The sequence below is a fragment of the Lepeophtheirus salmonis genome, chromosome 7 (genome assembly GCF_016086655.4).
Source record: "Lepeophtheirus salmonis chromosome 7, UVic_Lsal_1.4, whole genome shotgun sequence".
Taxonomy (NCBI): domain Eukaryota; kingdom Metazoa; phylum Arthropoda; class Copepoda; order Siphonostomatoida; family Caligidae; genus Lepeophtheirus; species Lepeophtheirus salmonis.
In genome coordinates this window covers 37,308,258-37,335,500 of record NC_052137.2, presented here as the reverse complement: position 1 = coordinate 37,335,500, position 27,243 = coordinate 37,308,258, and the positions used below count along the sequence as shown (strand labels likewise).

The window sequence follows — 27,243 nt, the reverse complement described above, 5'->3', positions numbered from 1 at the left end:
AAAATTATTGTTTTGTTTTCCAAAGCTGTTCTCATTATTCTTTTATTCATGAAAAGAGAAGATATACAGGCCAGTTTTTTGACACTTGATATTATTGCACATAATGACCATTGGGTAGCAGTAAATTACTGTAGCATTTCTCCAAAATATCGGATCAGTAGTTGAGAACACGTGGTGCTGATAACAATGTAGTCCAACGACTGCATGATGACGAACACAGTGAAGACCATCATGGCCATTTGGCATTTTTTTAAAGCTCACAATTCCCTGATGTGGCTGTCCAAGAACTTCGAGGACTACACCAGCCCCAACATCTGGCCTCCCAACAGCCCTAACTGCAACCCCTGTGACTTCTACCTGTGGAGCGCAGTTGAACGGGACACAACCCGAACCTCGTGCAACACGGTGGCCGAGTTAAAGCAGTGCATCATCGTAATTTTCAACAAGTTGCCCAGGGACCAGGTTGAGCGCGCCTGCAGGCTGGAGAAGGTCATGACCCCTGAGGGTGCCTACTTTAAGTAGAATTCGAGGCCAGAAGCCACATCTTTCAAATAGTTTTTGAATTTAATATATTATTAAAGATTACAAGTATTGTTTTGTAAATTTTTTGACATGTGTCAAAAATATCGCGTCGACCCTGTAAGTGTAAAGGAATCACAAATACATATAACACGAAAGGTAATCCTAAGGATTTGTTACAAAGTTGTAAGGGTAAGTTTTGTGCTCAGAGTAGGATTGAGGATCGATATCGGTGTAATTCCTGCCTCTATCATTGCTAGATCCGAAGTGGGGCTTAGTGTTTATTTTCTTCATCTTCTAGCTGCTCATAGCTAATCTAATTAAACGTCAGGACAGCTTAGGCAGAGCATCTAAGTATACGGAGAGTAAAAATGATGGTCGGGAGTTATAAGTCCTAGTTTGTTTTCGGAGAATCGAGGATTGACATCGGAATAATTCTAGTCTATATGTCCTATATATATAAGGAATGGTGTTGGTGTGTATTTCCTTCATCTTCTAGCTGCTCTCAGCCAATTTAATGCAACGTCATGACTGCTCGGCTCCTTTTCACATTGTCAGGATTACCACATTAATTTTGGGTTTCTTGTATTTTTACAATCCTGCATGTCATATTTTATGCAATTCTAATTATAAGTAAATAAGTAGATACTATCTACTTCTGTTACATTAACATGTACATATGAACCAATGCAGATAAAACAGGTCCATGAGTTGTTCTTCCTTCATCGTGGAGACTACAAATAAGTTTGTATGTATGCACATTGCACAACCTTTTTTACTGCAATATTGCTTGTGCAAAGGATGTAGGAGGTACATTGAAATTTATGAGTATCTTGTGTCTACATTGTACAAAATACTCGGAAGATCATCAAGGATCCACCAACATGATTATGTAGATATTTTTTTCTTTAATGAAGTTCCCAGAGTTGAATAATTATTCACTTACATTATAAATGTATGGATATGATATGTCTGTGTAGTATGTACAATTGAATTATGGGTGTTAAAAGGAACAATTCATCATATGATGATTGAAAAGTAATGTGTAGCTATTTTCATGTCATAAGTTGTTATACAAAAATCTTTTTTATCTACATACATATGTATGGATAGAAGCAACAAGTATACTACATAAATATATACATGCATTAGACTGCCCCCGTTTTCCAGTTAATATTCTCTCTCCCCCACTCCATGAAGATCTTATCTGCTGAAACAATCACAAAAACTGACTTTAACAAAGCTTGAGATATCTCAGGCCATTTTTAGTGTGGCACACAACATTTTATTCATTGAAGGGGGTCTAAGAGGATGTGCTCAATGTTTTGCATTTCTCTGTTCTATCAAACACTAGCGAGAGTACTCGGCATTACCCCGAGTAATTAGGCGTAGGATAAAAGACAACTTTTGCTTTAACAATATATAAGATAACAACACCCCACGAAATCATTAGTATTACTCTTCACTTTTCATGAGCACACTAACACATCACTACTCAATACTTATATCCAATCATATGACGTGTTCTATCCTCAATAATGAAAGATTAAGAATAAGAGCTTTCGAGCACTCACAAACCCAAAACAAACCAAATTTCAACATACCAGTCCTTATATTTTATTTAAATCTGTACATATATTTTAAATGTATATTAATTATTTTTTATGATATACATAGCCGCAAAGGTGAAAATACAGTGTGGAATGAGCATGTTAAAAATAAAGAAACCGAAAATGAACATGGCAACCCTAACAATTTGAAGAATGTTTTGGAGGAGAGAAAGAACAATGCTCATGACGTTTATTTAGATCAGCTACAGTCAGCTGTGACAAGAAAGGAAGGAAAAAAGGATGTAAATAAGGACATTTAGTAGACTTACCCCTTCATGTATGGCCGATTATACTTATAATTATAACTTTGGAACAAATTCTCAAAGTTACTTTCCGTCTATTAGAGCACACACGATTGTTCAATCAGGTTTTGAAAATAATTGAATCTATTTTAGGAAAGGATGTTCACTACTCAGGAATTAAATAATAATGACAACTGCTAAGAAAAAGAAAATTCCTTCTTTATACTACCAATTACAAATTAAAGGACCAACAATAGGAGATCAATAAACGAAAACTCTTTGTATATATGGGTGCGTCTGCAATATTTCATTAATGCGACTACATTATTATTTCATTGATCAAAAATATTTATAAAACTTGCATCAGTTATCATTATACACGGTGCACCCTTCGATGCTATATGCACGTCCCTGCAGTATTTAATTAAACATTGTTATTTCTTGGATCAAAATATGTCCATGATATAGATCACGAAGCACCCGGTGACTGGTTTTCATATATTCATACAAACAAACTTTGCTTTATAAAAATATACCAAAAATGGCTTGAGATGTCTCAAGCTTTGCCAAAGTCAGTTTTTGATTGTCCCCAAGAGAAAATATATCAAAAAACGGGAGAGTCTAATACACATCTCTGGATATGTAACACAGTTAACTTGTACTAGTAACTGTACAAAACGCAATGAAGAGAATTAGATCATCTTAATACCTAAAAAGAGTTACCAACCAAGATGTATAAAATGGGTGGAGTAGCTCTGAACAACGGAATCAAAATATACACAAATCTTTTTTCAATCAGTTTTTATATACATACATAATATGTATGTATATATATTTTTTGTTTTCAAGTGAACTGATTTGGAAGTTCATATGCACTTCATTTAGTACATACTAACACAGTATATTTAAGAACATGCGAGGAACTTGATTTTCTCAACGTCTCTACTATGTTCTTAAATATGTTAGTGTAATGCATAGGCAACAAACCCTCTCCTTGAACTATGAAACGTGCTTATGATTATTTGAGAATGGAATGATAAATACACACACACACATCCAAGACATTTGAGCTCATAATTTTCCTCTTATTTGAGATCCTTTTATCAATTTAATGGTGTTTCTCTTATCTAAGGTCTACGTTTGTCTCATCATTTTGTAACTCTTTTTTTTTTTTAAGAATAAGAAATGTTCTACTCTAAACATTCAAAATAAAGTAAGCCGACAGACAAACTAGGTATGTACAGAGTAAGTAATGTCTTTAAAGGACTCATAAATGTTCATTTCCTTTGAAATATAGAAGTATGTATTCGCATGAATATGTACATACATAGTTTTATGTAATTAGTCTGGGTTCTAAAGAAAATTAGAGGGAAAAAATTAAAATATAGACAAGCCAATCAATAAAAATCTGCTTCAAGACTTATAATAGGTTCAAGGTTCATTTTTTAATGTATTTTCAGATGGAACAACATTAGATTTTTACACTTTAGAAGTGGAGAGAGAATTAGATCTATATATAGTAGGTATTACATATTTACTCAATAATATGAACATATGATTATTAAATGAGGTCATGCCCCTAGGAAATGATTAATGTAATTGTATACTTTAAAGGAAGCTAAATTTCTTTGATTCAAACTATGCAGTAAATATAAAGAGTTCGTAGGTGAAAATGTTCGTTAAATAAACAAAAACGCATGCAGAGATATCCAAGGGGATATTATGGGAGGGAAAAGTGCAGGGACCGTTGAATATCCTCGGTATTTGCCTTGAAAACTTCCTACTTACTAAAGTTGTATGAGAATGCCATAACATTTATTCAATGACGATATGTTCAAATATCAGACCTGAATGGTTTACATATGTCGAATGGAAATAATATATTTCCATTCACTTTCATAACATAATATATGTACATACTAGAACTTGAAAGTATATTTATGAATTGGCAGATTCACTCTCTCACAATGAAACAAAGTCGCCAAATTCCAATAGGGGACTAACATATTATGTTTATGAACTGCCATGTAGACTAAATTGAACGTCTGTTTCGAGTTATTAATTAATTATTATCTAATTACATACAGTTGTGTATAAGGACCATAGAGAATATATAGAGTACGATATTTGTATTGATGAGATTATTATCGACTCAAGATTACGTCAGCTGTTGACGGTGTATTTTAATAGTGTTGTGCCGGTCCTTATTTAGAACTGAGGAATGCAGTCCCATCATGTTTAGCATCGGTCCGGTCCAACTCAGTCCTGCATATCACTCCTAAAACAGATAAGTTCCGGGTTATTGATGGCAACAGTTTTAGTACTGACAGTCCAAACGACTGATGGGACCGGCCTTTCGGCTGGAATGCACCGTATCAATAAGGACTAACACAACACTTTTTTTTACTATTTTTGCTATAATACTAATAATCTAGGTTTTTTTTTCTGTTTCTATTTATTCTTGATTTGCAAAGAATATTTAAGTGTAAGTAGAGTTGTGTAAGTCTTAATTTAAGCGGTCCAGTCTAGTTTTAGGACGGGTCCTTCGCACTGTCAGTACTAGAACTTATTTAAAAAAAAGGAATAAAGTTGAGTGACGTCCTCAAAGACCGAACTTTATAAGTCTAAGGACTGAGTTGGAGGACTGAACTGAACGAGACTGCAGTTTTGAGTCATAAATAAGGACGGACACGATACTAAGTATAAGTATATTATACAGCGGGGGCATACAAGAGTTGACTTGATCTTACGCGACACTAGCGCCCTCAAACAATCTATACTTATCTATGATAAGGAGAAACTTCAAATACTTAATAACTTTATGCCATATGTAATAACAGGCATAGCCGTTGCAACTCTGATACCCTGCCCCCCTCATTGGAGTATCAGAGTTAGAAAAAAATAGGATTTCCTACGGAGTTATTAATTTGTTACTTTATATAATATGAATATAAATGAGGGCCCTTTAAAAAAAAAAAAAAAATGTATTTATATATATAATCCATTTTTGGAGAAAATTTGAAGGGCCCAATCTTATTTTCTAAAAAAAAAGTCCTCTCATATTAGAGTAGGAAAAAATGAGATGCCAGTCGAAAAATTGGACAAATATTCAGGCCTCCCGCAACAATAATCAGAGCACTGGCCATGCTAACATAATTTTCTTATGGATCCTATAAAAAAAATCTATATAAAAATGATGTTGAATGAATTTTTAATTGAATTCACGTATTTATATTTCCACATAAGATATGAAGGACTCGCCCACATCAAGATTATAATTTTAGATTATAAATGAGTTGTGACTTATTATCAGGCCTATTTACTGTGTTATTTATTTTTTGTTTAAAAGAAGTGAAATGTTATTTATAGATCCCTTTGCCTATACATAGATATTTTGAGACTATAAACATATCAAATTTCATGTTCTTATATGTATACATGACGATGAAGGATTTACAAAGTTCGTTATAATTGATAAATATGTCTACAGTACATATACCTTGAGATACGAGTGCTCCAACATGCAATTTTTTTTGTTGGTACGAGATGGATTCCTAGCAAAAATTTGCATTGATAACCCTATGAGCTGGTTGAGGATTGGTGACGGGGTGTGACAGACGATTCAAGATTATTATTTTAGTTATTTCTCATAGGATACATTTCCTTGTCTTAAGAGTTTTTTTTTTTTTTTTTGCCACACGAGTTCGGTCCATTTATGAGTTAAACTCGTATGTAAAAGGACTGTTTAACGTCCGACACAACTTGTCTGTAGATGCACGGCGCTATTATAGCGGCAAAACTCAATAGGATTTGATCCGATAACTATGACTGAAAACATTATAAAATGTGAAACATCCAAGCGCAAGGCAAAGTTTATATCACAATAAAATGATGTCACAGAGTCATTTGAACTTTTTGAGAGAATTTCGACCTTTTTTCATAGATTAAAATTTTAGATCTTGTTAGGTTTTGACTGGATATAGGGCGCCCTAGTTGCTATTATTGTACATCAAACAGTCTATATTACTCTATAATATCTAAGTTTTCTCAATAGGGGGGGGATGCCCCCTGCCACTGTCTCTTACGCCTTCAATAATATGTATTCCGTATAAATATTTATATGCATGACTCTACTGAAGAAATATTTATGTGTTCAAAGGATCAATCTCCTTCTACAAAAAAAAACTATTTCTTTTTTGCAAACTTTGAATAGGGTTGAAAATGATCATGGACTCAAGAATGGCCTTGCAAAATACTTAATATGAGGTACATGTGAAGGCACGAACACATGAGACCCAATAGTGAAGGATAATTTCGGGAAGTTTGCTTAAAAAATAATTTATTTCTTATTAAGAGATGTATATGTTATTTACAAATAGTAAATATTATAAGTAGATTGTACAAGTTGCAATTAAAGAATGAAATGCAACATTTTAAAGGGATAATTTACAGTTTACTTTTGATAAATATGATTGAAATTCCTGTAATTAAAAAAAAAATACAGGAGCGTCCGCAGGGAGTGGCATGGAAGGGCTGTAACCCTCCCCCCGAAATTAAGAATTTTTGCTTTTTCAAGAAAATTTGAAATTAAATTAAATTTTTCATTTCTTTTTCAAGAAAAAAATCGATTTTGTGTAAACAGCTATGAATTTTTGAAAAATTTTTTTAATAATTGAAGCTTAATTGTTCAATTTTTTTTCAAAAAAAAAAGAGGTATAAATATAAAATCAAGCCCCCTTCCTCCAAATACCTGCGGACACCCCTAAAATATGGCATGGTGGTATGTCAAAAAAATAAACTGAAAATTAATTTAGTCACCCTGACAATTTGTAGAATTTTTTGGAAAGCAGCTAAGCTTTCATGACGTTTCATAAAATTAGCTGCGACCAGCAAAAAGATAAAGGAAATGAAGTTATTCGCATTCAAAGAATCTTGCAAATTTTAAATTATTAATTGAAAAAATCATTTTTTGAATATTAGAAATGGAAGATATTAACTGATTTGCATAAATTGCACTATTAAAAACTCAAAAGCTAAATTGCAACTAGTTTAATTTTATAACTATTCTGTCAAAACTTTTTTTGGCAATATTTATTTTACACTCATATACTCCCCAACAAATCTTGAGCAAAAAAAAAAATGAAGTAAAAATAAACTTAGTTAGGATTATCCAATTGAAATGGTTTCAAACGGTTTTCTGGCTAATCTTAAGTTCTTGGTCAATGTAATAAGTGCTCACATGCCATTCCAACACAACGATCTCTATTATTTTATCGACATTTTCGAGAGTGTGCCTCATCTTCGACGTACATATTACCAGAATGGAATCGTTGGAACCACGGCTTTGGTTTTGCACTCGATACTGTTTTGTGTTAATAAACAGCACTTTTTTTTTTGGGGGGCTTGCTCTGCCTTTTCACCTATATTGTAGTGATACTAAAGAATGTATCAAATTGTCTCTTTTTATTTCCATTTTGGAACGCTAGAACACAAAACTGCCTTAAACCAAACACAAAACTGTGAATCCACTTTTTTAAAGTGTATACTTAACTTTTAAGCATACTTAAAGGTTGTTTTTTTATACAATGCATTAATCGTAAGGTATAGCTCATTAAAAACATCTTGCAAAAAAAGTTCAGAACATATTTCACTTAAGAGAATACGGGGTTTTCTTCAAGAATAATGATAATAGTTCTATAAACAAAAAAATAAAAAACAATATTCTCGTTACAACTACTAAAAGTCTAACATTGATACAATGTCATATTTTTTACAACTATAGAAATTCCCTTCGATGGTCGATATGGTGAATGCAAGGCCGTTACTCTTTTATTTTGTGACTATTTTTGAGAAATGTAAATGTAATTACTTTTTTTATTTAGAAAAAACAAATTTGACAAATTATTTTTATTTTTATAAGATACCTTTTAAAAAAAACAAAAACAATTCCAACTACATAAGTATTATGCAACACATTTTATATATAGTGAAAAAAGAGTTCACTCATAGACAAACAATACGTGAGTAATTTTAATAGATCAAAACAAAATATTATAGCAAATTAATAAAAGTTGACAGTAAAATGACTGTTATTAAATATTACATTATGAGACGTAAAAATGAAAATTTGTACAATCAGTTTATACAAAATCTAAACACAAACAAACTTTAATATATGTATAGTCAAACCTCCATTAAGCAATTAGGCAAGGGACACTGAAAAGTGTGTGCCGTGACCAGGGATGCCCTTCCTACGGATTTATCACAAGATTTTGGGATATCGACACTACGTTAATGATGATTTTTATCCAAATATAGAATTTGTTAGGGATTTTATACCTTCAACAATTGATTGTGTCAACGATATTTTAATACTTGGTTTATCTAAAGCGTTAAGAATTTACTACTCCTTCAGTCGTTCTCAACTCCTTCTAAGTTTGTCTAACTTTAACTTGGGGCTAATAATATATTAGAAGAAAGGGTAGAACATGTTGAAACTGGTAGCCTCCTAAAACAATCAAACTTGAACAGGTGAATGGTCATCAACCCTTACAAAAAATATGTGTATCTTCGATAGACCTACCGGACTTTAGGCAAAGAGTGGACTTTGGATTTTTTAAATTTTTTTCCCAAGAGTTTAATTTTTTGTGAATAGCTATGGATTTTAAAAATTATTTTCCAAATATTTTAATAAAAACAAACAAACAACAATAGAATTCTGCGGACGCCCCTGCCTTTAAACCAAGTTCGACTGTATTTATTTATATAAACGCATATACAAACATACAAGCGACGTGAATATAGCAAATCGAAGAAGGAATCCTTAGAAGTCCCTCACATGAATAGAAAGATGAAAGAAACTAGCAAAAATAATAAAAAAAATCGCAAAATAAAGGACCCAGAAGTAAATAAGTAGAGAGTGTAATTACTTTACTACTGGGAGGCTACAACGACAGGTAACTCATACTCTCCATATCCATGTGTTTCTTGTAGCAGCCTAGAGAACCACATTCTTGAATGACTCATGAAGAGATATATTTCTTACAATATTCATTTGATGAATCAAATATTATAATTATTCCTACAAACAGAGTCTAACGTTCACACACTTTTCAATTATGGAAAAAGAGAACAAGAGAGAGAGAGAGAGAGACAGAAAAAAAAACCTGTTGCGTGATTGCAAAAAATCTTATCATCTGAAGGAATGAAGGGGGGAGCCTACAAGGTCAAGTAACGGGGATATACAAATTTATAGTTATAAATATAATTATATTTCTTGATAAAAAAAAGGAAAAAAAGGTGCAACCCCTGCTATGTACATAAGTTCTGTTCTATTTGAGGCAGACAAACAGCCCCTGGCTAAAGAAAAAAGTACAAGAGATAAGGATATACAATATACTACAGAGTGAGTCCTTCTTTTTACCTTTTAAAGAAATACGTAGGTACGTAGATGATGCCTTTTCAAAATGATATATTATCCACCTACCTAATATAAATATGCGATAACTGTTTGTATTCAATTGAAAGAAGCGTGAGCTTTTATATAATGAATAAAAATGTTCTAACAGTTTTGTAGTTATGAGTAGTTCAATCAATGGATTTCTTATTTTCTTCAGCCCCCCCCCCCTATCCCATTTGAAAAAGAATAATAATAAAATTCAATGGATTCTTTTAATAGAAAAAAAAAAAAAAAAAGATGTCAGATCAATTAATAATACTATAGGAAAATAAATGAATTAAAATAAGATATGAGTTAGAATTGAGTTTCATCTAGAAGTCCTAGACTGGGCTGAGAACGTAATAATTTTTGTAAGACCAAACTAATTATGTCTGGGCCAATTTCGTAGTAAAATTCAGTTTGGAAGGGGGGGGGAGTGACTATGTCAAGATTAAAAGACGAAAAAATACTACCACAGATAATACTATTTTGAGTCCATGCCCCTTGGGAGTACGTCCCTATAGATATTATGTTAAAATCCGGAGTAAAACAAGTCCACCTATTAAATATATGCCTGTTTCGGGAAAATACTATCCCTAAAGTATACGAAAGTCAAAAGCTGAAGGCAATTAAGTATTTTTTCCCATACCATGTCAGCTGTCAACTCATTGATATAGGAAAACTTTGGACAACGGTTTCAAGCAGAGGGCTGGAGTCCAGATCCCACGAGATTACCTAGCGAATACAGTAATGTACTGTCTAATTTTTTTCCTCCTAATCAGTGGTCTGAACACTGATTGGTTGAATTAGAATTAGCTCCTTATAAACTTTTTGAATTTATCATTTTTGGATGGGCCCTGCACTTTAAAAAATTCCTTTTTTTTTAGAATTTGAATTTGAAATTGAATTTTTTATTATACGTTTTGAAATTGAAATTTTTCCTACGAAGATATAATTTTTTGATGGCAATGACTGAAGAGACTATAAGGGAATGAGGCGTAATGTATATCTATTAAGAATGTTTTTTCTTATCTCTAATTTTGATTCGTCTAAAATTCAGTATTTGCCCTTTTTCTTAGCCCCAAAAATTAAATAACACTGTTATATGATTACTTATACAAATGCGTATATTCTATATATGTGTGGCAATAATATCAGAGCAAGCCAGGATACTTTTTCTCAATATTGCAACAGTATAATAAAAATATCCGTTGATATGAACACTATAATTTTTATTAATTTAAAAAAGTGATAAAGTCCTTAGGAGTCGCGATTTTTAAGGTTAACTGAAACCTCATAAAAATGTTTAATTTGGTAACATTGATCATAAAATATACTCAGACGTCATGAAATGAAAATTATTTTTAAAGAAGAGTGTATAAAAGTATTCACGTTGCAGGAATAACGAAAAGAATAAAGAGATTCGCTGGTTAAGAACAACCCCCACCAACTGAGATTGATGATATCAATATTTTATTTAAAGTTCAAATACCATACGATCGAATTGACTGACGTTGTAAAAAATATTTTTTTGTAAAAATTGTAACAAATATTATAATGTTAATCACTTATTAAACAGCCCTTCAGTGGTTTAATATTGTATTTGACTCATTAAAAAATCCTCTTCGGTTGTTCATTGAAGTAAAAAACTTATAATGCGTTTTTCTCTGTTTCATCAAAAAAATCCCAGCTTACTTTTATGTTAACGTCATACTAATATATGATTAAGATATGATATATATCAGAAACTAGTGACGCCACTAGTAATGACGAATAATAATCGTGTTTCTTGGGGAGAGGTCTCAAGCTCCTCCAGCCCATCCTCTGTGGGCGCACCCACACAAGTTAAGAGCAGAAGCCAATTGAACATTATTTTGAATAGCATGACCTTCTCTGTTACCACCTCTATGGTAGAGGAAAGCTTTGTTCAGCGGTTTCATTAGCGGTCTGAACTCCAGAACGGTCAGGAATAAAAATCACTTAAGACCAAATCGAAAAAAATAAAAATAAATGGGACGACGGTGCTCCATGGACAACGTACTCGGGAGATATTATTCTCTTGAACTTAATGTGCATAGGTTCGCGGCAGAGTCGTTCCTAAAGAAGGAAATATATATGTATATGGACTTCAAAGAAGATTCCTAGGTTAGATTGAGTAATTATAACAATATTTACTTATGCTTAATCAATGCAACTCCATCTGAACAATTAAAAAAACATTAAACATTAAAAAAGGAAAGAATTACTCTGGTGTTGTACCAAGTCTCAACACTGTATGTATATTAAAAGTGAATGAAGTTTTCAAAACATTTGTTTTGAAGTATGCTTTTAGTAATTAAGATATGTTATAAGATTTCTAATTACCCATATGCACACATATCAATGTATGTATGTTAATCGAACATGAAAACAAGGAAAAATATATATTTGTTTTCTCTTTGGTTACCTACATATCATAAATATATATTTATCAATGTACGTACGTACCTGTATACAAATGTAAATTATTGTATTATTTCTTTGCAGGATGAAAAATAGGAGACAGACAAAAAAAGTAAGCATATTTGAACTTATCATTATTTTGAAGGTAGGTAAGTTTGTATTTAATACATACTTCTAGCTTTAAATAATACAACGATGTCTCATTTGCGATATTATATACATTAATACTAGAGTTGGATTCGAGTATTACTCGAACTCGAAAAATACTCGAGATAAGCATACACTATTTTTTTTGTCAATTACTTGAACTTGTCCAAAATATCTTTTAAAAAATTCAACCTAGTTAAAACTTTAACCACAGAAACTCAAATAAATATATGAGTCTTGAGTAATCAAGTATCTACTTATTTCTTTTCGATGTCAAAGAATATCTGATTATTCCTGCGAAATATAAATTTATAAATAACTTTTCAAGATACAAGATACTGATGGCCCAAGGTTTATAAATATTTTAATGGTATTATTCATAATAAAGGATAGAAATGGCGCCATAACCTACAAATTATAACAATTATACAAGTTATAACTAGTTTTAAGTCCTGCCACACTCTTACAGTTTATAATTGACGGTTCTAACTGCCCATGGCAAGGACCCCGAAATATTTACCTCCGCCAATGAATTTGAAGAGAGGACATAATTTTACCACTGTTTGTTTGTTAGTAACTAGGATTACGGGATAAGTTATTGATTGATTTTGATCAAACTTGGTACGAAGATTATATATGGTCACAGTAAGAGGCCATTAAATTTTGAGAGGTCAAGGTAAAGGTAACACAAAGGGTACAGAGTGCATAACTGACTTTGGAATAAATTGAAATACATAACTCAATTTGGTTTTGCGCTCTACCGAGTGACACATCTAGTTGTATGTAATTCCTTAATAGCAAACTTGAAGCCGAGTTTAGGATCTCGAAGTACAATCTGAGTTACTCAAACTCGACTCGACTTCAATCATGGAAATCTCATACTCAACCAAACTCTAGAATTTTAACTCGAATCCAACTCTACAATATACCAACAAGATAATAATATTATGTATTTGTATGAGAAAAAAATCTCGGATTTTCCCTTCATTTCATACTTTGTATCATTATTGCAAATATATAATGTTTGTAATAATATTATTCGAAATTATATTAAAGACTTTTTTGATATATGATGTAGATTTCCTGATCAACATTGCTAAATCATCTATGGAGAGAGAGGAATGACGAGATTCATATCCAATATATAATATAAATACGCATGTTATTTTTTTTTTAATCATTGTGTGTCTCTGAGATTAATTTTCCTATTCGTTGGATGAGTCTTACTTTATGTTTACTACCATATCATACTTATATATATTGTAAATAGTAAATTAATTACTTTCAAATAAAAGCAACGGTGAAAAAATCGACTCGTCACCTTCTTAGGTAAAAACTCATGATTTTTAATCAAATCCCCCTTCATTTATTTTTTGCAAGTATTTTGAAATAGCATTTGGTAGATTAATAATTTTTTTATTAAATTATAAAAGGATCTACATAATTATATTATGCTATGTATAAATATTTTCAAATATTGCCGGATTTTTAAAGCAATTAATAATTAAATACATTTTTGATGTGACTATCACGTATTTAATTATAAATACCCTTCATTGCCTACTGAATTTATTCATAATATGTTAATGAACCCTTTTCTTTCACTCAATGTACACTAAGTATTAGTAAAGCAGTTGGATATATCATAAAATTATAATTACTCCACATAATTTTCTACTCCATCTTCAATCTACATATTTTCTCATTAATTATTTTTTTTTAAAGTCTCTTGAGTACCTATGAAAAGTGTACTTCTATTAAAAGTTGAATAGGCCAGTATCAGTTTCTAACATTTAAAAACGTATATTCACTTGTTGGGAAACAAAAATAAAAAGTCAAAAGATGATACTTTAACGGTGAAATATTAGCCTATGCAGTATCATTTTGACGGAGATTAGTTTCGGATAACATAATGGGGATGAGATTGACAATCTATCATTCTCTCTAGGGTTATTTAAAGAAAAATTCAAAGTTTTTTCAAATACCTACATACATATCATGTACTTTTCTAAGTGATGGATAAGATAATTTCCGTTTAACATTTATGTTATTTTTTCAAAACCGTTAAAAAATACAGATATTCATAAAGCACATTCCTCGACTACATTTTTATTACTAAAGCCAATAAGACCTATTTTCAAGGCATTGATGAATATAGGTAGATATTAATTCTGTAAGGCCCTACCCAAACAAGACAAAAGAATATTCTCATGGAATGTGTTATCTAGTAATTAAAGACAAGGTAATCGATTAAGTAATAGATTTAGGGCGAATTTGAGCGTGAGAAGAGTTTGGGATAAAGTTAACAATGTTTGGGGTTTTGACTATATCGATATAATGTTTTTTGATCCATTTTTTTTTCAATAAATAAGACTGAATACAAAAAATCCTCTTTTCCAAATGACCTTTTCAGTTTTGGAGAATTTTTTTGGGTAGCCTTTTTTAATAAATTGTATGCAAGTTACATCGAATGACGTTTTTTTAACAAAATAATATATATTTAGAATGCCCTTTTTTAAATATATTAGATGCATATTTCATTGAATGACCTTTTTTAAATATATTAGATGCATATTTCATTGAATGATTTTTATTTAATGATATACGCTATGATATGCCATGTTATTTTAATTTATGTTTCTCCTACGCTCTTTTTATGGAAAGTGTTATTCAATCCCAACACCTTATTGTATGTAAGTGGTTATTCACATATCATTTAATCCTACCATGATAAATGACTCTGATCACACTTCTTTGTATGATAATATCCATGGAATCTCCGATTTGTATAGACTTTCTTACCTATAATAAAAATAATATATTGTTAAAAAAGCTTATTTTAAGAGTACCTACCTATCTAATGTAGGTCAAATTATGAGTAACTTAATACACATGAAAGTATTAAATACAACACATTATACATACAATGAATAAAATCCTTTCTTCTCCTTAAAAAAAAAATATATATATATATTAAATAGCGTTAAATTCCATTGATTTTTGATTTTGTTTGATGTACAGTAGTGCTCCCGAGCAATATGTTATTGTTACTCTCTGTCTTTCACGAGCACAGGTACTAGTATTTACTTTATACTTAGACGTTCCCTTCTCAAGAATTAAATAATAATAATAAAAGTTTTAGAATTTAGAAAAGCCAGTTCAGATTGCCAAATAGACAATGAGTAATTTTCTTCAAAGAAGTCGAAAACTACACCCTTAGTATATTGACCATCCATAAAATTTTCAATTTTTGCTCCCAACATATTAATAATACTCTAAATATTTGATTTAAGTTTTTGGTTGAAGTTTGTCCAAGTTAAAAAAAGGGTACACTGGATAAATTTGCCATTACGTCATGCTTTCTCTTTTTATTTCAAAATTGGAGACAACGACAGCGGAAAGTTAAGATTTAATTATCGAAACCTTTTAATAATAAAGAAATAGCTTCGCTAAATGAAGGGACATAAAACTACATTATTAGGGTAGGAGGTGAGGCACTAGGAGTCGATCTGTGGACTAAGGATGAGGTCGGAGGAGACCACATCTCATTCTTTTAAGTACTACGATTACTTCTAGAATGTGATCTCCTCTATGGATCATCGACTCCGAGTACCTCTTCCCCCTGTATACTCCATAAGAGAGGAACTCAAACACTCCTCCTCATAATGAGCCCCTCCATCTACTTTCATGATCCTTCAAAGTCCTAATTATCCAATTATCTCAAAATAATATATTATTCGCTTGCCAAAGTTATTTCCTTAGATTTTAAAGGTCACGATAATTGAATTTCAGCTTTCCGCTGTCGCTGCCTCCAATTTTGAGATAAAAAGAGATAGCATGACGTGTGGGCAAACTTGTACAGTATACCCTTAAAAAATATACAGAATTATAATTTGTATACATATATTAAGGGTGTATCAAATAATAAACAAACCCACAGGGGCCAAAATCATCAATGAGAAACAGAAAAGAAGGAGGAATAAACGAGTTGCAAATGTGTACTATTTTGCAAAGCAAACATACGCCTGTGCTATTATGAGTGATGACATCATCTTACTTCTATTCATCCCATGAGTTGCAACTAATAATATAATATGTATCATTAAAAAAATCTTTTTCTAATGGGTCATTTCCTATTTTCTAATATACATACACTACAATACAGAGTGATGAAAATGGTGTGTATTTGGGGCATGTTAAAAACAAAAAACAAAATCAAAATTGTATCACCCACAATTTGAAGAATGCATTTGGAGGAGAGCAGCTTAGCTGTCATGACGTTTCACTTGTCACAGCTGTGACAAAGGAGAAGGATTAGAAGAAAATAAAGAAGGACATTGATCTAAATTACTCCGAAGCCGATCCTTAATTGTACTCTGATTCCAACGAGGACTTATACGTATAACTCCAACAAAAAATCCCCAAGGTTACTCTCTGTTTCTTATGAGCACACACGAATGTTGAATCAGGTTTTGAATATAATTGAATCTAGTAATTGGGAGTTAAACAATAATGACAACAGCTTAGGAGTAGAAAATTCATTCTTCCCATCATTTATTCCAAAAAAACGAGTGAGCTAGAAAAATATCCCAGATTTTCATCTATAATAATACATACATATCAATGTAATGAGTTGGTTGAGAGACATAAAGTAATATCAGCTGTACCCCCCATCACTACCAGGAGTGCTTTAAAAGAAGGAGAGATAAACGCTAATTATTATTAGTTAATGAAACTAATTTATTGTTCCCTAGTTACATAATAGGTACACACGTACAAACTAATATGGGCAATGATAATATCATACATTGTACATGTTTGGAAAAATGATTGCTACCCTTATAAATAATAAATAACATTCATTAATAAGAAAATTTATAATTATTCTTATTAGACAATACTCATTAATTAAGGATATTCGTTAAATGGGCTGATGCAAAACATTTTATTAGGCATGTTTATGCAATAAAAAGTGTGCTTTTATGGGATTTTAATTATGCATACATAAATGTTCAATTGAATTCGCTTGTGGAATATCATTTATCGATTATAATCCTATTACAACGAATATATGTACTGTGTCAACACATAAGCAATCATGAAGTATTTTTTTAAAAGGACTGTTTTACTTCATAAATATGTACTTAATTAACCTATTGTTATTTCTGTAAATTATGGGCTTCATACTATAATTTCAGGGATAGGTTCCGATACCTAAGAACATTAACCTATACTCCGAAGCCTTCATTTGATATATGATATTTTTTTAGTTGCAATATGGCCTTTTAAATATAGTTTATTTTTATTTTTTTGTTAACTGATCAAGAATTTTGTGAATATTTAAGTGGCTATTCTCGTGCCTTGGAATGATTTATGAAAAGTATAACTAATAAGTAAGACAATTAGATTCAGAATACAAATGTAATCCAGGCTCAGTTTGGAGAAAAATCTTGTTTTTTGTTGACGGAGGACATGTTATATAGTTACATAGCTTTATGACTTGGAATGCTTCACTCACAAACACGACTCTAACGCAGCCTTTTTGAACTTTTTGTTATTAGAACCCACAGCAAGAAACACAGTTTGCATTAATCCAATAGATTTTGTTCACTTCATTTTATTCACCATAAACAACTTATTTGCTTCTCTGGTTATCTTTTTTTTTTTTGGCGTGACCCACAGTTAGAAAAATAACAACACCCTGCTATACCATGGATTTATGAGGACTTGTTCCATACGCAATAAAAAAAAAAATAATGTTACCGTTTCCCTTCATCAAGTGTCAATGCCCTATATGACTTTTGTTCCCATACACAATCCATACAATTTATTAATAAGCATGGATGATTACTTATTTTCTGTATATTATAGGATCAATATGATTATAAGTAAGTTAGATGTTTAATGACAAGGCATAGATAATCATTAGTGTTGAGTTTCGGTCTAGAAATCTTAGACCAGTCTGAGACAGTTATGATTCTTAGTGGACCGAACTAATTTGGTCCTTTAGAGAAGTTATGTTTGAACCGGTATCGAAGAATAATTCGGGGTGGATTTGTCTTATGTAAAATTAGGTTAAGAGTACTGTAGTGTCAGTCCTTATGTAGGACTGAAAACTGCAGTTCCGTCCGGCTCAGTCTAGGTACAGTCCAGTTCAGTTCTAAAAACTTAAAAAATTCGGCCCTTGATGAGGTCACTCAACCTTACATATTTTCTTTTTTAAATAAGTTATAGTACTGACAGTCCGAGGGACCGACAGTCTTAAGGACCAGTCCCATGGACTGATTCGAAGGCTGGGCTGGACCGAATAAATAAGAGCTGACACAATACTAGTCTAGATCAAAGAAAATATATCAAGAACTAGAAGAGCAATGCGTCAGCTGAATGAAAGGAGCGAACGGCTGAAAAGAAGAATAAGTAGATATTTTTTAATACTTTATAATATGATCCTGGCCTGAATTTCAGGTGTTGACAGGAGTGAAGGCTGAGATTCATCTGAACAGCCTGCATCGCTCTTTTATTTCTAGTAATATATGTACTTTTGGTCCAGCCCCATTTTTTAGATGAATTCTTGATGACGTGCTTGGAAATTGTGAACAAGGCATAATAACGTCATATGAAATTCAATGTGTTGCATAAATCATATTTGTACAATATATAAATGAAGATGGGGAAGAAAATCTATCCATAGTTTGAGACAGAAAGAATCGGTCTATATATTGTGATCGAAATTTGAAAACAATTAAATTTCTATTGGAGGTCGCAGTTTCGATCAAAATATCTGTCTAGATAAAATCACTTCTGAACGAGCAGGAATTTTGTCTTTTTTCTTGAACTGGGTCTCAAAAAAATTGTAATGATTATTCAATAGTTCCTTATTCAAACCTAATATCAGTTATTTCATTTAATCTCATTTAGACTGAGTGCGTGTGGTTGTATAATTATGTATTTCATACGTGATAATGTGATCCTATGGAACTATTACGTAGTGGACTTTTTTTTATTTATTGAAAAACAATATTTTCTGCATCATTTCATTTTTTTTTTTTTGCTTTTTGCCAGTGATTATTTCGGATTTCAATATGAAACTACGTATTGATTATTATAATTATTTACTTAATATACAAGTTTAATTAGTTACAGGACAGAGCCCATAAGTCAGAGCTATTTATCACATAAGTAATAACTTAAAAAAATGTTCTTGAATGTACTTTCATGCCCCGTTGCTCGTATTTCAAAATAATCACTTTTGTTTGTCAATGTATATTTTTGCTCAGTCTCCAGTTTGTATTATTATTTTTTTAATTTTATGTCTGGGCACTCGGATCTGGAAGTATCATTGTATTTGTATATGTAATAGCATAAATTAATGTTGGATTCAAGTATTAAAAGGAGAAACTACATTATATATTATGTGGAATAAAAAAAAACACCTCAAAATCGACTCGAATCCAACACTACAGAGTATATAGGTAAATAGTACTGCTTTTTGGTATAAAGATTTAAATCAACTTTTGCAACAGCTATATGAATATAGTATCAGGAGTATTTTTTAAATTTAACTATACCTTATTATATCAACCATTATTTCTCAAAATGTCCTTCTACAGTGGACACCATGACCTCCAGTCTGGACCTGAAAGTCCTACACACCTTGATTACAACTATGACACCTAGTCATTGGACATATCCGCTCACTTCTCTCGACAGAGGCCTTCAGTGAATAAAAGTGCGGGATTTTGTAGGCCTTGCTCTCCACGTACTCCATGGTCCAGTGGCGAGAAGTCCAGTGATGAGGGGCAACAAGTTTGGAGGTCAGAAATTGTTGAAGTTTTCCTTTCACCAACTTGAGTTGTTATGACCTTATGGATAGGTGCATGAGTCTTCTTTCCAACAGTAATCCCCTTCGGGTTTGTTGGCTTCCAACTACTAAGGCTACTCAAACCTTTTTCATCACACGTTGGTACTCCTTGGCCTATATTCTGAGACAAATCAGTCACGAAGTCTTGAGGGAAATCTTGTTGTGTTCTCCATTTCCTGTCTTCCTGGAGAGGCTCTTTCCGCTATTAATGATGCTCCTGACCTTACGGACAAGCTCAGAAGAGCAATTTACAATGTTTGCAACTTATTTTAGAGAGTAATTGTCGCGGAATAATATAGCGTGTCAAAGCTGATAAATTCGGAAGAGAATTTCTATTGTATAACCTAGCATCGATTGCAAGTAGTAATGGATTTATGGAGCTCCAATTAGTGTGTTACGATTTGCTTATGCACACTGTAATATAAATGAATATTTCTAAATATTCATGCAGATATTATTTGCATGTATAGACAGATAAAAGCTACGTATGTATTTCAATAGTATTGTTCATACATAGCTTGGTTATCCCCCTTCTGGCCTCTCATATATCAAAAGTCCATATTTAATTGATTAAGCATACGGCAAAAATTACTCAGAGGGGAACTCCTTATGATTTCTTTATTATGAAGAATGTACATAATTATTCAATTATGTGTACATATGTATTGTATAATCTTTTTTGGAGGACAAATTCATTCAAAATTTGACTGAATTGAAGGAGGTTCTTCATTCATGGACTAACAATAAATCTATGTATTTGATTATAAATAGTCGGCTTCATTTATTGAGGTTAAATTTTTAAATAAATATATATAAAATTTGTTGTACAAAAATTTGTTATGTCTACTATAGAGTAAATGAACAAAACGTGAAGAATTTCAACAGTTCATGACTCTCCTACAGTATTATAAAGAAAGGATATCGAGTTTACTTTATTTTATTCAATGAGATATTATTTCCAAAAGTCTCTTATTATATAAACTGTTCGAAGACAGTGGAAAAAAAATTGGAATGAGTCTCTTTAAAAGACAATCATGTTGTATGAATTTGTAAATTCCTTTACAAACTTTGAAAGAGATGAATGTTGGAACGAATTGCTATTTGTTTGATTTCAACTTTGGAAAAACTTTGTTGAATATTCTACATACATATGCATGAAGTATATATAGAAAAAAGAGTATTGCAAAATGAAAAAGAATTACATAATTCATGTACACGCTAACTGAATGTTGTTATGCCCAAAATCAAATATTACTCTTTAGAGAATAAAAAAACAAAACAATCAGAGTGAAAAATCATACAACAACACGAGCAAGAAATGGATCCCCAGATGCTAATTAAATACATCATATAAAAACACACATATGTGCGTAGTGCGTACAATGTTAAATCCCTTTCACAAATTCCCAACTGCTCTGAAAACAATGAGACTCATTATTGAGTACATGCACATATTTCTAGACTTTTTTTGTTACACTCAATCCTCAAAACAACTCGAGGATGAAAGTTTCTGGTCGCAGATGGAACCATTAAAAATTATATCCTATAAATACAAACATCATTGACGCGACTTCCTTTTTGTTTAACAGTTGTTCACCCATTCACATACACTACAATGTTTAAAAAAACCACTTTAAATATGGTATCTATATGTGCCCGTCAACACAAAAGCAAGATAAAATGATTTGATCAAAATTGAGTGTGAAATATATTTGTATTTTCGACAAATTATCGTTCATTTCCGTAATACAGTTATTCTGATTAATCCATTGGGTATGTCGCAAATTGTACTGAAAGTACTCAAAATTGATTTTCTCAATAAAAGAATGTAAAATTGTCAGATTTTATTTAAAGGGTATTTTCTGGACCAATATTAGTCTCTTAAATCAAATGCAATTTTTAAACTATAGTTTAACTCCATGGGCATTTTAACTCTTCCCACAAATTTGAATAATAATCCTATAATTAAGTCAAATATATCTATGAAATATTATTGTAAAATAAATTTGGATTTTTGTTCAAAATTGTTTTTATGTTGACGCATCACATACGCGAAAATTATACCTTAAAAGATTTGTTTCATCTTATTCATGAACCGACTTATTTTGTGTACATAAGTACAACAGGTAGTGATAAAAAATGTACCCCATAAAAATCCATTGTTAATAAATGGACACCACAAAATAGGTTTCTTCCCCTAGTTACATCAAGGTAAGATTTTACACGGAATATGGGAGATATTTTAACGATATATTATACACACTGTTTACTACATGGTGTTTAGTGAAATATTCAGCTCAATACAATCTAAATCTTGGTCATGGGTCCTCCAACACCTCTCCAAGGACTAAGAATGTATACCACACCCAAAAAACAGGGAAGAAATAACCCTTTTCCATATCCAAGAGGGTATGAGAATCAATAAGGACACATAACTGGATTTCGTAATAACCAAAGAACTTCCAAGAGTCCAATGAGATACCTCTATCTGTCTCCAACAAGAAGTAATCGTTCAAGAATGATGTGCTTCTAATTTGGAAACGCTGTCTGAAGGACAAATAAGGACGAAGCAATAACTGCAGCTGAGGCTGTATGGAGGGATATCCTGGAGAACATACTGCATGCCAAATGTTCCAGTGCTATCAAGAGGTTTCAGACAATGATTAGAGCAAATGGCGGCCATTTCGAATTTTTTTTTAATATGTTCCACTATTAAATATATATTATAATATTACTTTTCAATTCTAAATATAGAGTTTAGCAATGTTTTATGCAAAGTTTTATGTTTCACTAATTTAGAGCATCCCTGTATAGCAAAATAAACATAAAAGGTTTGTTAATTGACTTTTTTCTTTTCAACAACTCTTCATTAAAATAAAATAAGATTTCCTGCCAATACATTAATTCACGAATACCCAAACCCTCTTTGTCCAATCTCATATACCTACGTTATTTTAATATTCTTTCAAATATGTTTCATGGATGAATGTGGTAAAAGGTTCAGTATATTTTATTTAAATATGAAACTTTAGAGAGGGAACAAAGTATGCATAGCACGCAATTTATACTTTTTTAAATATTTCACTTCTTTGTTACAAGTCTCAAGTTCTTTTCTTTATGGTGAATTGAGTATCAATAAAAATATATGGATATACATTTAAAAATCATAAGAAAAAGTCAAACAACAAAGGTTTTGTCATGATGAAATTAGGAAATATGATTGAATTGCTTTATAAAAGAGTATTCTTTTGATAAATGTATATGAATTTGAACATTTCAATTTCCTCTAGTCAATAATAATAATAATATAGGTTTTATTTAGAAACACAGATGTTAAAAAAACCGTCATGTTTTGTCTGAGGACTCCATCGTATTTGTAGGATGGTTTTATATATCCAAAGGGTTGTTTACAGATACTTCTAAAAATGGATATCTTTTTAGAAAAAAAAAGTGATTACTATTTTCTTTTTTGTTCAGGAGGATGTACAGGAAATGAATCAAGGAAGAAAGAAAATAATGGAAAGAAAAAGAAGCCATTAAAATGGTTTACTGACTAACAGGAAGGAATTTGGTTATTTTATATATTTGCTCAAGCTGACAAAACAGCTCCAATATCAAACATACATCTTATATTTATAGAACAAAGATATTTTGGAGGAGCAAATAAATAAATATAAACAAACAACCAAATTTGTTTGAAAATAATATTTTTTTTAATACATGTTCCATCATAATAAAGCAAAGTTTATCTGTGTGTATTTTTGAATGAATAACAGTCCTTTTTGATTTACGATATAACAATGGAGTCATATTAATAAAGTCTTAAAATGCATACAGCATCGAGTGTGCTTACAGGATGCACTGTAAATAGTGCTTCCTGATGTATATCATTGACATATTTTTGATCCAATAAATAATAATAACGTACCATAATAATGAAATCTCACTGGCGTTTTGGATGTAGCATCAATATTATATACAGGGTGTACCGTATATAGTGATACCTGATGTACATCACATACATATTTTTGATCTAAGAAGTAACAATTTAATCATATTAATACAAACTAGCAGATGTTTTGCATGTAGCATTGAGCGTGTGTAGCAAGGCTCTGCCAGTTATTCCTCTGGAGACAAAGTACTCCATAGCAGTACTCAGTTATAGCGCGTCTTTTTTTTCTCTCAAGCATTTATTATTACTCATCCATTTTTAAGGAGTATTTAATTGAATATTGTCAAGTATTGAGTATCTACGCTTGAGTTTGCTCATAAAAAACGATGAGTAACACTGAGGATTTCTTGACGAGTTATCTTTTCTATTATTATAACAAAATTTGTCTTTTAGTCGACGCAATGCTCAGTACTACTACTAGTATGTATATAAATAAAACAAAGTTTGTCTGTGGAGGACTCATTTTTAAGTGTGCACTTAATATCTTAGGACTGTGGAATAATAATGTAGCTACAAGTCTGTGACGCTCAGCCCTTAAAAAATATATATCATGGTCAGTTGATAGTCTAAAAGGGTTATGACAAAAAAATATTATTTAGAAATACGTACTGTGGTATTTATGTTTGTAATTTTGAATAATTCTTAAGAATCTTATAAATACAAAATTCGGAATAATTATTCATAAATATTACAAGTGATATACATTGAATGTGGGTCACAAAGATATTAAAAAACTTTTTGCTAACAATTAATAAATAACTTCAAGGATTTTCAGGTACACCCTTCTTGTATATTTTTATAAAACAAACAAATAAATCAACTGAACTAAACGCCTCCAATTTCCCTAACATTTGTCCGCCCCCTTAACCCAACAAAACATTGATTTATAAACCATTATTGTCCAATTATTATTGTAAGTAAAAACAATTAGCGATGTCCTTGAAATTCCCATGTTCAACTATTATTATTATTATTATTTTGCAATGGTCATTAAAAAACCTTAAAATGATTATGATTACCAAGTGGACCACATGTAACTGCTGTGTCCCTAATCATCATAAACCATAGAACGACCCCAAATATAATTAATTCATTTGTATACATTCACGATTATATGTACGAGTATGTTCAGAGAAAAGAAGAAGGTCGGTCGGTCAATGACGTGAATCTGTGCATTCATCCAATCCTTTTAATTGGGCAGGAATGCGCGTAATAAGAGGAAATTTATTAATTCAGGCTGTGAATAAAAATAATTAATATTTTATTTTTTTACATGATAAAGAACAATTTACAAATTAATTGGATAGGATAAAAATAAGTTCATACACACAGTATTTAGTATGTAGATATCTGGAGATCTCATTTTCCCGGGATTTCTAGGATTTTACACCTACGGAAAAATCCTGGGGAATTCCTCATTCAATTATTTCTTAATATAAGTTAAGTTTAATTATTATAACTATATATACGTACTGAGTTAACTTGTAGGCCAATGGTAGGGTTGTGTATTTCACAATTGTACAACCAAAAGGTCCAGGTAAAATTTTCTCTTTCATCAATTACTATTTAAACTATTTATTCAAGGTCGGATCAGGATACGGAATTTAAAAAAAAGTGGAATCCACAGGCTCTAAATTACCAATTTGACCAATTTTAATAATAATGACAAAATGATAATTGAGAAGACTTATATTTAGTGGTCAGACAAGAGAAACTGAAACAGTGACCACTTCAGGCAGTTGTCATCTTAAACCTGGTTTCTTATTTCGTAAGAATTCTAAGTTTTAAAACTGGATATAGCCGCTTAGTGCAGTGATAAGCTTAAAAAAGGTGGTTGGAAGACCAGTCTTAACGGTATATGGCTGAGTCCCATTAAAATTAATTGTTTTTACTAAAAATATGAAAAGAAATACATAAATTTCACTTTATTTATTATTTACTAACGGGATCCCGCTCAAAGACAATTTCCCTGGAAATGAGAAATCCTAGTATTTACTTCATAATGTATCGATACTTCCCAGGTTCTCGGTTAAAAACAATTTCCTGAGAACTTAGAAACCCCATTATGTACCGAGTGGTCCATTAAAATCTGAACAGTTTGGATTTTAAACTTCGATGATATATAATTTATTAATTCAAAATTGAACTTGAACAAAATTTATATCATATATAAATATATATCTGAGCTCTCTGAAATCATTAATGTACCCACCCTTAGCGGCATTGATGGCTTCGAGATGGCGGTGGAAGGCCTGCCACCCACTGGTCCTTTGTCATGGCGTCCCAGTGCTGGCTGAGAGTGGCTTTAAGGACCTCAGTGTTAGGATGACGGACACTTTAGGTATTCCCCTCGATATTCAAACAAAAGGTTTAGTCGAGAGGGTTGGCATTGGAGCTTTAAGGGGCCAAAAGTGTCAAAAAAAAGAGTTCAAAAGAACTCAAAAGACTCATTCAAAAGAGTCTTGTAACAAAAGAGATAGGTTTCTTTCATTGCTGGTGACGCAACCTGGACCTGGAGACGCCCAACTGCTTGTATTGCGAAAATGGAAATTCGTCTATCACGTTCAAGTCTCACTTTCTTGACTTGAACGTGAGCTAAAGAGCTCACGGTTTGTTTTGTTTTGTAACTAATTTTTATGATTTAATATATCAAAATATGAATTAATTTCAATAACTCAACCTTCATTCATTATTGAATTAGTACGTGTTCAGATTTGAATGGCCAACACGGTACTATATAGATATTACCGGGGATCCCGCTAAAAAACTTTTTCCCGGTAAAGCAGAAAACCTAAAAGATATATTACATCCTTTATAATGATGCTAGGACAAGTGTTCTCTTTGAACAATGAGTAATTCTTTGTCATAATTATGTATTTCAAATCACGTCTCTATTGCTATGTAAATGTATACTTTTCTATCAGATAATGCACATTTAATTTATGTATGCTTTGTAACCACATAAGCACTTGCTAGAATAAATACCAAATATCCTCTTGACATGTAACAGACCATACTGCGAACAAAATATC

General features: G+C 31.5%; 1 protein-coding gene and 1 long non-coding RNA gene across 7 annotated transcripts in view; both read right to left on the bottom strand.

Annotated features, from left to right (window-relative positions):
* The window catches only part of LOC121122218 (uncharacterized), a 244,022-nt gene that overhangs the window by 78,372 nt on the left and 138,407 nt on the right, over positions 1-27,243 (bottom strand). For 2 of the 6 annotated variants that reach the window (XM_071889868.1, XM_040717211.2), the window contains exon 2: positions 15,125-15,200. The exons of the other annotated variants lie outside the window; for them this stretch is intronic. In XM_071889868.1, the coding sequence (XP_071745969.1) occupies positions 15,125-15,127 (3 nt within the window). In that variant the 5' untranslated portion in view covers positions 15,128-15,200. The remainder of the gene's footprint in view (positions 1-15,124; positions 15,201-27,243) is intronic. 6 annotated transcript variants of the gene reach the window in all.
* Positions 9,085-9,439, bottom strand: LOC121122222 (uncharacterized). The gene is made up of 2 exons (XR_005865750.2): positions 9,301-9,439; positions 9,085-9,231 (listed from the first exon to the last, which is right to left on the bottom strand). It is a non-coding gene; the product is annotated as an uncharacterized lncRNA (long non-coding RNA).